At 45.4% G+C, this 11,079-nt stretch overlaps 4 protein-coding genes across 4 annotated transcripts; 2 read left to right on the top strand and 2 right to left on the bottom strand.

The window, feature by feature from the left end:
- Positions 1-1,554: 1,554 nt before the first annotated feature.
- F5891DRAFT_978909 (uncharacterized protein) lies at positions 1,555-2,455 on the bottom strand (the record flags this gene model as incomplete). Its single annotated transcript, XM_041376821.1, has 3 exons — positions 1,555-1,679; positions 1,727-1,781; positions 1,904-2,455. 3 exons carry the CDS (start codon positions 2,453-2,455, stop codon positions 1,555-1,557), a joined length of 732 nt encoding a protein of 243 aa, XP_041227775.1.
- A 1,797-nt stretch (positions 2,456-4,252) lies between these two features.
- On the top strand, positions 4,253-4,798 carry F5891DRAFT_949638 (uncharacterized protein; the record flags this gene model as incomplete). The annotated part of the gene is made up of 1 exon (XM_041374890.1): positions 4,253-4,798. One exon carries the CDS (start codon positions 4,253-4,255, stop codon positions 4,796-4,798), a length of 546 nt encoding a protein of 181 aa, XP_041227774.1.
- A 3,372-nt stretch (positions 4,799-8,170) lies between these two features.
- On the bottom strand, positions 8,171-9,281 carry F5891DRAFT_1127800 (kinase-like protein; the record flags this gene model as incomplete). The annotated part of the gene is made up of 4 exons (XM_041364220.1): positions 8,171-8,313; positions 8,344-8,821; positions 8,875-9,149; positions 9,212-9,281. 4 exons carry the CDS (start codon positions 9,279-9,281, stop codon positions 8,171-8,173), a joined length of 966 nt encoding a protein of 321 aa, XP_041227773.1.
- Positions 9,282-9,727: 446 nt separating this feature from the next.
- F5891DRAFT_1186774 (uncharacterized protein) lies at positions 9,728-10,432 on the top strand (the record flags this gene model as incomplete). Its single annotated transcript, XM_041366736.1, has 2 exons — positions 9,728-10,138; positions 10,196-10,432. 2 exons carry the CDS (start codon positions 9,728-9,730, stop codon positions 10,430-10,432), a joined length of 648 nt encoding a protein of 215 aa, XP_041227772.1.
- Between the last annotated feature and the right edge of the window lie 647 nt (positions 10,433-11,079).

Raw genomic sequence — 11,079 nt, 5'->3', positions numbered from 1 at the left:
ATAGACTCATTGGAAAACATGAGACTGAACGAAATACTAATAGAAAAGGAGATTAGCCATCTACAATGAAAGAAATCCAAAGAAAAGCCTCACTCAATGCACAAGCACAATGGGCCACTCATGAAGAAACCATAAGCAAGTATTGGTCATGAGTGAACAGTCAAAAAACCCCAAGGGACATTATACATAGACTAAAGATCCCGGGAACCAACAGATATACAAATAAGTCAGAAGAAATGGCTGAGATCGCAAAGACATACCATGAGAATATACAGACAACCATAGACCAAGAAGATGAAAACAATAACGCTGCAGTGAGACAATGGTCCCTGGCAGAGGTGCCAGAAGAACAAAAACTTGCGATACCGACTGAATGCATGACTGAAGTACTGCATGAGGAGCATGTCCTGGAGGCCCTCATGTCCTCAAAATCCAGAAGCGCAGCCAGTATCGACAGAATACCATACAATGTATGGAAGACCCTACAACAAAAGCATAGAGAAGCAATAAAAGATGAGAAACCAAGCTTCAACATAATAAGAACACTAACCCATGTATTAAATGGCATACAAGTCCATGGTGTGACCGAAAACTCCTCATTCACAGTCAGCTGGATGTGCCCACTGTAGAAGAAAAAAGAACACTACAAAATAGAAAATTACCACCCAATCACACTATTAAACACTGATTATAAGATACTCACAAAGGCCCTCACTATCCAAGCTACACAAGTCATCCACAAATTAATCCACCCCAACCAAAGTGGCTTCATCCTGAGGCATTCAATATTTAACCTGATAGACCTGGCCCAGACAATGACCGCCTATGCAGACCTAATGGAAGAAGATGGTGCAATTATAGCGCTGGATCAGGAAAAAGCATACAATAGGATCCAATATACGTACCTATTCGAAACCCTAGAAACCTTCAGACTACCACAAATGTTTATAAACACAATTAAAAACCTCTACAAGTCAGCACACACACCATGTCTATTGTTCGACCTAGCAATAGAACCATTAGCATGTATGATATGAAACTTGACAAAAATAAAAGGTTAGGTCCTATTTGGCCAACAAATCTTCAATTGAAATTCACATTCACATTCAATCATGTGACCTTATGTTTGAATCTTGGCAGAATCCCGGATTGTGCCACCGCTCGTTGTTGTTTACTCCCACTATCATGCTATGATCTAACTCATCTAGTACAGGATCAGGGCACTCCCTTCAGTCTAAAGGACCTGTTGAAGCCAGTAACTCTGCCACCACACGTCACAAACAAGCTGCCAAGTGGACTACAGATGAAGACACAGCTCTGATTGAATACCTTCACCTCCACATTCCCGGTGATGGGACAAACTTCAAGAAGCAAACTTGGCATGGTGCTGCTGCTCATCTCAAAGAGAGGTTTCCTGAGCAACTGGGTAGTGAGAAAACACAATCAAGCTGTCAAACGAGGTGGACAAAAGTGAGTCACTGTGGCACATGTGCTGCATGCCATCTGCCTGGCATGCGGCACTGTTTCTTTTCTATATTGATCTGACAACAATTATCATAGCTCAAAAGTTCTTATCATGCTGTTGTGGACATTAAGAATGCATCTGGGTTTGTGTGGAGTGATATAGATGTAGTGTTGCCACGGCTCCGGCTTGTTGCTGGGTTTAGCCGTGGCTAGAGCTGTCGATAGCTGAGCCAAACAATGAGTTATGGATTACGTAATTTACAGCCCGGCCTGGTTGAAGTAGCTGCAGCTGCGGCTTGGATCCAGTTCAAAGCCAACTATTAATATAATATATTTAAAACTAAAACTAAAAATACATTAAGATCAAGTGCCAAAAATGGAAGCTGTAGCTTTAGCCTTCGAGTTGATCGTCCAAATTGCAACGAAAATCTAAACATACATTTGAAGCAATGGGCCATATGCGCTGCCCTGACGTTGTGTCTTTGGTGAAAAAATGGTGCACCTCCGATGCTACCTGTTTTGTTCGACGTCCCGTGGCTAACGGATTGGATCGAGTCGAATCGGTACCTGCCTGTGTTTGAAGTGGGCTTGGGACTGTGCGGACTGCTTCTACCGGGGTGAGCAGGTTGCCGTCCTCTTCTTCATTGACATCGTCAACAACGTCAAGATCGATGAACTCGCCATCGTCCACCGCGCGGCTTGGACCAGCCCTGTGAGCTGTACTGCCTTGAAGCCTTGTGGCGGGCCGTCGATTTCTGCGAGGATTCTGAAGAGTTGCAGTCACTGCAACATGGGGAGCTGCAGTGGGGGTGGATGCAGTGGGGGGAGCTGCAGGGTGGGTGGGTGCAGCGGGGGGAGCTGCAGGGAGGGTGGGTGCAGTGGGGGGAGCTGCAGCAACAGGGGATAAAGTCTGGGGTGTGTTTATGGGGGGAGCTACAGTGGCAGGGGATGGAGTCTGGGGTGTGTTGAGAGCACGTCGTCGAGGTGGCATGGTTGTAAATGTTGCGAATCCAGTGAGCGAATTACTGTTCTATATAAATAGTTGTTCTGTGAGTCCCAGAAAATGCAGCAGCGAAGTACTGACTCACCTGATTGTAAAGGCCAAAGAATGGTCCACATACATGTAATCGTCTCTCGAGTCTCAACAATCATAGGGTATGTCAACTGCCGTAGATTAGCGAAGTGAGATGCGGCTAGAGCCTCAAGGCTCATGGGGTCCTGGGCATCAAACAACCCCAAAATGTTGCCTAACATGCGGTGCCCTGGATATGCGCCTGGAAAGCTATTCCAAAAGAATGAATTAGCCACTAGGAGTTTTTGAAATGTGAGTCGGAAGTACCATACCTGTACATACATCATTCAAGGAATAGAAAATGGAGGTTTCCGATCTTCGAGCCTCGTGCAATCATGATTCATGAGTCATGCACGCCTTCTGACTGCGCCGGGTTTATGATAAGTAATATCGGTTGGATAGATCAAATGGAAGTACGAACCTGAACTGTAATCCCCCCATTAGCTGAGTAACTCAATTGAATCGACAGTCTGTTGGCACAAGATCTCCTATGCGGCATGCTGTAGTTTTTGAATGTAGCCTAGTAGAGTAGATTAGAGATTAGAGATCCCAGTGAATAAATGGCTATTGTTATTACCTCAAAGTTGTTGTGCATTTAATTTTGGCTCCAAGTGAGTCATAATGAGTCAAGTTAGCAATCATGCGGCCAATTTTCAGATGAAGTTAGTAAAGACAAGATGACGGTAGGAATCAAAATCAGAACTTCGGTAAAGCTCGAAAAACACACGGTTGACGGCGGCTGAGTAATACTTGGCACGATGTCTGACATTGGACATTGGACATTCAAGGGCATGCAATATGCAATGCGGGGAAGGTCATACATTAGTAGAGTAGAATACAAAACCGTGTCATGTAATGAGTACCTACTACCTAGTACCTAATAGATCCCTCAGCGACCTTCACATTTCAACTGACAGAAATAAGCAAATTTGTAAAAAAAACCATGTCCCTGAGGGATGGTCAGTGCCGGGGAGGACGAGAGAGGAGGCTAAGCGGCAGGAGACGAGAGAGGAGGCAAAGACTCATCGCGGGGAATGGTGGCAAAAAGATCAGGCAAGATCATGCCAAGGTATTGAATGTTCCATTATGGAAAGTGTCTCTGCATGTTTTGTGATGGTGGCCAAGAAGGTGAGCATGACTGGGAGATAAGGATTGAGATATGCACAATATAAGCGGTGGAAGAGGGGACACCATCTTTGAGGTTCTTGCCGGCAAAAATAAGACGCTGGTGACTGGTCAGGTGGGTCTGATAAGGCTAGAATAGAACTAGAGAAGGGTAAACTTAGTAAACAAAGAAGGCACAAGAAATAGTGGTGGCCAGGTCCAGTTCTGAACCGCGGTTCGAACCTGAACCTTTCCGAACCTGACCAGCGTCCGGTTCAAGGTTCAGGCAACAGGTGGAACCGGACCATTGGTCCAGTCCTTGGTTCGAGGACGATGCAGACTTACAGAACCGGTTCGAACCTGTTTGAACCGTTAGTAGTAAGTCTTTGAATTAGTAAGAATAGATCAAGTGATCCGCACTTACTTTGACAGATTGTTGATATCATGGACTCATCTGTGACTCCGATGCCTTGACGATGACACTTCAGATCCTCAATCAATGTTTCAAGGTTATTTATCAAACAAACTGACATTTTTTCAATCAATAATCATGGCGCCAGCTTAAAGCTGGAGTTCTATGGTGAGCTTGACCACAGTTTCCCGCCCACAATCATGACTGACCAGTGTGCTGTTGGTGCTGATGGCAATCTCAAAGATGCATCCGAAATCGTGTGGCACAACAACCCAGATGACGAGTGCCCTCTACCTGCCCCTGGTCACACCACCGAAAAATCTACTGCCCCAGTGCACCATTTCTTTACTGGTGCTCGATGTAGCGCTCGAGCACCAAGACCTTCAACAAAAATTGTCAACCCTGACAATGTTGCCTCATCGAGTTCAGCCTGGAGCAAGCGAAAGGCTGTGGACAGTGGTCCAGGGACCAGCCGGCGAGTTGCACGCAAGGTAATTCCAGCTTCCAGTGCCTCTAGTGACGATGCAGGCGATTTGGATGGTGAAGATGATGCAGAGTGCACAGAGGATGGTGCGGCAGAGGATGGTGCGGAGGCTTTGTATGCACAAACTAAGGCTATGGGGGATGCAGATCGTGAGGCAGGCAAGACTTGTCTCAAAAGCGAATGTACTGCAGACGTTCGCACCATCTTCGTCAAAAAGGATGACGGGTCTGAGTCTGGACATGTTTGCACCATCTGCGAGTGAGTTTTAACAATCATACTAATATTGCCTTTACTTACCTGACTTGGTTCTGTAGAAAGAATGGTGTCCCAGCTCACCATTGCTTCTTCAAAGGAGGTATGTCAACACTTTGTACCCATATCGCTAGGCGGGTGCCGTATCTTTGCTGACTAAGTACTATTGCTGATGGAGCAGTGTTGTAGGCATCCCGACCACTTTGCTGTTTATCAAGCATGCTGCAAGAATCTGCAAATCCCTATGCACACACGAGCATGTCCAAAGCCTGATGGGACTCTCCAAAGGTAAGTTTATTCTGTAATCTACTTACTACATACTCATTGTGTAATTCAGTCAAGGAAGTCTTGATGGCATTGTAGTTCATCAGCCTCGGGTGCCCGTTTTCACTACCAGCGGTCTTCTCGACTACATTGTCGAGCTGGTTGTATGTGAAGACAAGGTAATTCAATTGTTCATAGTTCAAATCACAATGCGCGACTAACTAAATCATACAGGCATTCCAACTGGTGGACAAGGGACCATTTTGGCGCTTGCTGACATACGTCTGACCAACCTTGTCTGACAAGGATATTCTGCACTGAAAGGCCCTTCACAAGGAAATCATCAAGAAAGCCAAAGCTACTGAAATGCGCATCAAGGAAATTCTCAAGGTATGTACTTGTATTATTTCACGAGCCCTGAATCCTGACGGTGTGGTGCAGGATATACCTGGCAAAGTCTCATTCACCTTTGATGCTTGGACTTCGGATCCTGGTGACCCTTTTCTTTCGGTAACTGGTCATTATATACATGCACCACCTGAACGTCCTAACGCCTGGAAACTCCAAACTGAACAACTTGCCTTTGCTCCAATGGAAGGACAGCATTCAGGAGCCAATATGGCCAACTTGCTCACACGAACTGTTGACCACTATGGTCTCCGCAAAAAGGTTGGTTGGTTCTCGTGTGATAACGCTGCCAGTAATGACACATGCCTCGTGGTGTTCGCCGACACTATCAACACCAACAAGAAGTCCGAGTCTGATGTGCAGAGGTGGGATCCAGTAGAAGGTCACATCAGGTATGATTTTGCCTCGTCATTTGGTGCATTCATCACTCACTCAATACCAAAGATGCATGGAACACACTATCAACCTTGCTGCGGGACATTTTCTCATGGCTGTCTCACCAACATCCAGCCGCACACTTCTAAAGAAAATAAAGGCGGCAGTTAAACACTCAGATATCAATTTTGATGCTTTAGATGTCGGGATTGATTATGAGGGAGCGGATGAATGTGAAGAGGATGATGACGAGGATGATGAATTCGGAGTCAGTGACTCAATTGGTAAGGCTCTTGCGCTTGTGAAACAGGTTCGTTGACTTCCATCTGACAATACATTCTACTAACTATTGTTTATAGATCCGTGCATCACCTCAGGCCCGCGCATTCTTTGCACAGTCGTGTAAACAAGCAGATGTCCCTGTTCTGGAGCTTACACAATGGATATGGACTTGGTGGGCGTCCATGCACAGTTTTATCACCCACATGTTGTTACTTCAAAAGGTACGTCTCTCATATGTTGCACGTCCATGAGCTCATTGTTCTTTATAGGGTGTCAATCTTTTTGTCGAGCTCGCGGACGACAGCGAGGAAGTCCCTGGCCTCAAAGGCAAATGTTATGCGGACTTTCATCTTGACAAAAAGGACTGGGAGAAATTGAAATTGGTGCACGAAGTTCTTCAGGTATGTGTATCTAGTTCTACCAGCTGTACTTATTACTAATACTTGCACAGGAACCAGCGAGCGCCACGCAAACATTTTCCAGTTCGTCCAATCCTTCCGTCTGGCGGACAATTCCAGTCCTCGAGTTTTTGCAGAAGTCCTGGGAAAATATGGCAGCCCTTCCTCGATTCTCACAAGTCCGTGATGCTATTCTCAAGGGATTGAACAATGTTGCAAAGTGGTATGACAAAACAAAAGCTACTAACACATACTTTATTTCTCTAGCACTCAATCCTAATGTCAAGGTTGCCTATTCCGAGCATCAATGGGATACGGAATCCTTCGAAGTCGGTCTCAAAGATCTCAAACAAGTGGTATGTTTAATATTTGTTGACCATTGAAGCCAATATTTGCTGACATGTTTCGATAGTTTGACAAGTACTATACTATTTCCCCCATCTCAGCTCCTGTGGATGCAGATGTCGAACAAGCACCACCTGGGCAAGCGCAATATGGCTGTTCCTGGGTCCTTGCTGCTATACAAGCACATCAAGCATCTGATTGCACCCAGCTTAGGCCTCGTGCTGAACTTACTGCATACCTCCAGAGTCCGCTTGAGCAGACAGAGGATGTTATGGGTTGGTGGGGTGTAAGTCTTTTTTCTCATCATTGCGAGTTCATTTACATTAACTTCATACAGCACCATCAGTCGCAATTTCCGACACTTTCAAGCATGGCCCGAGATTATTTAGCCATCCAGGGTAGTAGCACAGCATCAGAGCGTGCCTTTTCAAGCGGTGGACTAACAGGAACAAAACAACGGAACCGTCTCAACAAGGATGTATTCAAGAACTTGCAACTGTTGAAGAGTGCATACTGCAATGGCCACATCTCTGCCGCTAGTGATGCCGAGCAACATCTGGATTCGTTGATTGCTGCACTCCATGACAACACAGATGACGAGGATGGTGAACTGGTCTAGTACTAGTAGTAGCATTTAGTATTGGTACTTCTGTTGTCAGGCATGTTTTGTTTATATGATTTTTCTTGACAAAATTTTTATTATTTTGGATGGTTCGGTTCTCAGTTCGAACCCTTGCCAAACCAAACCAGACCATTATTGGACCGAACCGATGGTCCAGTCCATGGTTCTGCTCACTGGGAGAACTGAACCTATGGTCAGGTTTGCAGTTCTCAGAATTTGCCTGAGAACCGGACTGAACTGGACCTGTCCATCACTAACAAGAAAGGAACGAGGAAACACTCACCTTGTGTGCATGGCCATGTTACCTGATGGGCCCTAATACAAGGAGTGGGATTTATGGACCTCATGTTCATATCAACATGCCACGTGACATGTTCGAACATTTTTTTCCATGAATCAAAGTAAGAGGTGGAGCGCACACGTGAGGTGGACGTGAATGGGTTCTGCACGATCAAATGTTCCGGCCTGTTACTAGAATACATGTTCCCTGTACACAAACTCATCTACATAAAATATTTGCTCGTGTCTCAGGTACCAAAAAGAGTGAAAGATTGAATGATATAGTACGTAACTAGGTCTTTTTATGCTGTGGTATCTTGGAAGCAGTTACAGGCATGGGGCAACCGTTATGTGGGCGTAAACTTGAAGGCTCGAGTTAATGAGCGTGTAAAGAATGAACACAAACTACTCACACACGACAAGTTGATCTGCGAAGAGGTGTTGTCTTCGGTTGACACAGAGGCACCTCCTTGGCCACTGAGTGCTCTTTCGGGGATGGAGGAGGATGTGTAATGAAATGATCAGACTGACTGAGATCCAGCGAGCATGTAGCTGGTGCGGGTGTCATGGCACGAACATCACAGAGCAATGATCTAAGATAATTGTAGTCGGGATCCTCGGAGAATGCGAGATTGCACGAATAAATCAGCATAGTGGTGATCTCAGGAGGAATTCCAAGACATAAATCTTCAATGGTGGTGTCCACCTTGCGTGCCAGTATAGAAGAAGTGGGAAGCTTCTCATGGTCACTAGTAAACCATGGAAGGGAGCCGTGCAAGAAGTAAATCAACATGTATATAAGTGATTCGAGATCGTCACGACGACCAGGCACAACTCCTAGGTGGTTATTGATCGAAGCAAACACGGGAGTGCCAGTAAGATGTCCACCATGGCGAAATGGCATATGGGCTTGGGCGGTAGTGTTCCAGTACTCTTTCGCGACACCAAAATTGACAATAAAAATGGTTTGCTCTAAGTCTCCACGACCGACAAGGACATTTTGCGGTTTTATATCGCCATGAACGTAGTTGTGTGAGTGAATGTGCTCTAGAGATGAGAGCTGGGAAATATATTAGCATCTGCCAGTGCCAGGACACCATAAACAAAACTTACTAATTGGTCTCCAAAATTCAGGATGGTATGAAGGCTGAATTTTCGATTGTGCATGATAAAAAGGTCATGCAGTGATGGCCCGAGGAGATCGAGAACTAAAGCATGAAATGTCGCCTCTCTACCGAACCACACAGTGCACGGAATCCCAGCTCCTCCTTCAAGATGTTTCAAAATACAATATTCGTGCTCTAAAGAGGACACATTGTTGATGAGAGGCTCAAGTTTGATGGCAAGGTCATCATCATTTATAATGTTCTGTGCACGATACACAATGCCTAGTACATGTTAAATTCAATTTCAACATATAAATTGTACATGTAAACAACATATTACATACCATACAAGCCAGATCCTAAGATGTCTCCCAACCTAAACCTGCCATCGACCCGAATTGGGACCTTGTTCATTGTACAGTAAGATATTTGAAGAGTTATTAGACAGAAATGAGTTTCAAACAACAGAAGAGGTTGCGGCATTGCGCGCACAAGTTGGTTGGAGCCTGGTTCAACTGGCTCAAGCTGCCTTTCACACATAATGGGCTTGAAGTTGGTTCATGCAGCTAACTGAGGTGAACCGAGCCGAAGAATCAAGTGAGCCTACCTACTGCTAACCAAACTGCCGCATAACCAATAAAAGCCAAAGCCGAACCAGCCATAGCCGAGGTGCCCCATTACTATATAGATGGCGCAGGGATTACTTTGGAGTATGAATCTACTTGGACAAACTTTCTCAAGGTGCGCAATGGCAGTGGATTGTACTAGTAGTACTTGACTAATATATTGTTTTAAAGAGTCATGAGAATGCAAGCCCATTCAAAAACACAGGATTCCCTCATTTCAATGCCATCCACCAGATGTTGCCAAGGAAGAGCAAGGGCACTTGGGTCCACCACAATGACCCCCGCCAGCCTGCTAGCACTGCATCTTCTGCTGTCCCTGCTGCAGCTCTTCCTGAGGCTAGTACTGTGCCACTGACACCGCAACCACTTACCGCATTAAACCTCAGCAAGCTGACTGCGGCTGCCAATGAAATAACTTCTATTCCATCTCACATCCAGTCTGCTAGCGGCTTGCTACAAGACATTCCACCATCATCATCTGCTGTCCCATCCACATTTCTTGCGGCTCAGACTACTACCACTAGCTCAGGAGCTATGTCCTCAGTGCTCACAAGTGTCAGCTGCCAAGATAAGCGCAAAGTTAGTGTGATAGGCTCAGCCGCTGCTATGAGTGCATCAAAGTGGTCTCGACCTGTTTCAGCAAGTGTACAGGCCTAGCAAGATAGTAGCAAGGCAATGAACAACCTCACAATCACCATGGAGGAGATATGGCAAACATTTGCCAGAACATCTGCAAGAGCTTCTGCAGAAGACTTTGGCCATGCCATCTCCATGGTCTCCCAGTGTGCAACACTATCTAGTGATGAAAGAATTGATGTTATAGACTTCCTTGGACAAGACGACAAGCACATCATGAAGTTTCTTAATATGGATGAGAGCCTTCAGTTGATGTGGGTGCAGAGGCGGCTTGCTGATCTTCACGCTGCAACTCAGTCATAAAGTCATAATCATTGTAGCAAGTAGTGATCACATGCATGTAATATCTTTCAATCAATGTCGTATGCCTACAATTTGAGTGCCGGTCTGCATCAACGCTGTGCACATTCTACTACATAGTTGTCCCACATTGCATGTGCAATTGCGTCACAACACACATCTGCTCATTGTTGTTCTGCGGCATCTGCAGGTCCATCTGCTAACTCACCATGTGCTACATCTTCAAGTTCTTTATTATATATGCTAGGATCACATCTGCAAATGGAATTGTGGAGAGCGCATAGCACTGCTGGGATTCATGCCTGAACATCCATACTATATTCAACCAGCTGTTGGAGACTTTGCCACTGACACTTAAGCATACCAAAAATGTGTTCAATTATATTGCAGAGCCTTGCATGTTGAAGATTAAATAGTTCTTTTGCATTCTGAGGGCTGAGATCATCATCAGGGACTGCTGGAGCTTGTGAATATAGTACTTGACATACCGGAGGTTGGCTTGCTGCTACTCTTTAAGATGATACCAGACACCACGGTATAGAATGAGTAGTGCATCAGATGCTCCAAAGCCAGCATCAGCCAGAAAGTATCTTCCAGGCAGGATTGGTAGATTGTGCATGTGTGCATCATTCCAGAGTGCCACATCAGCA

This window comes from Suillus fuscotomentosus (assembly GCF_016647785.1).
Source record: "Suillus fuscotomentosus strain FC203 chromosome Unknown F5891scaffold_18, whole genome shotgun sequence".
NCBI lineage: Eukaryota > Fungi > Basidiomycota > Agaricomycetes > Boletales > Suillaceae > Suillus > Suillus fuscotomentosus.
Note: the sequence above shows the minus strand (reverse complement) of the source record. Positions and strands in the feature narration are given on the sequence as shown.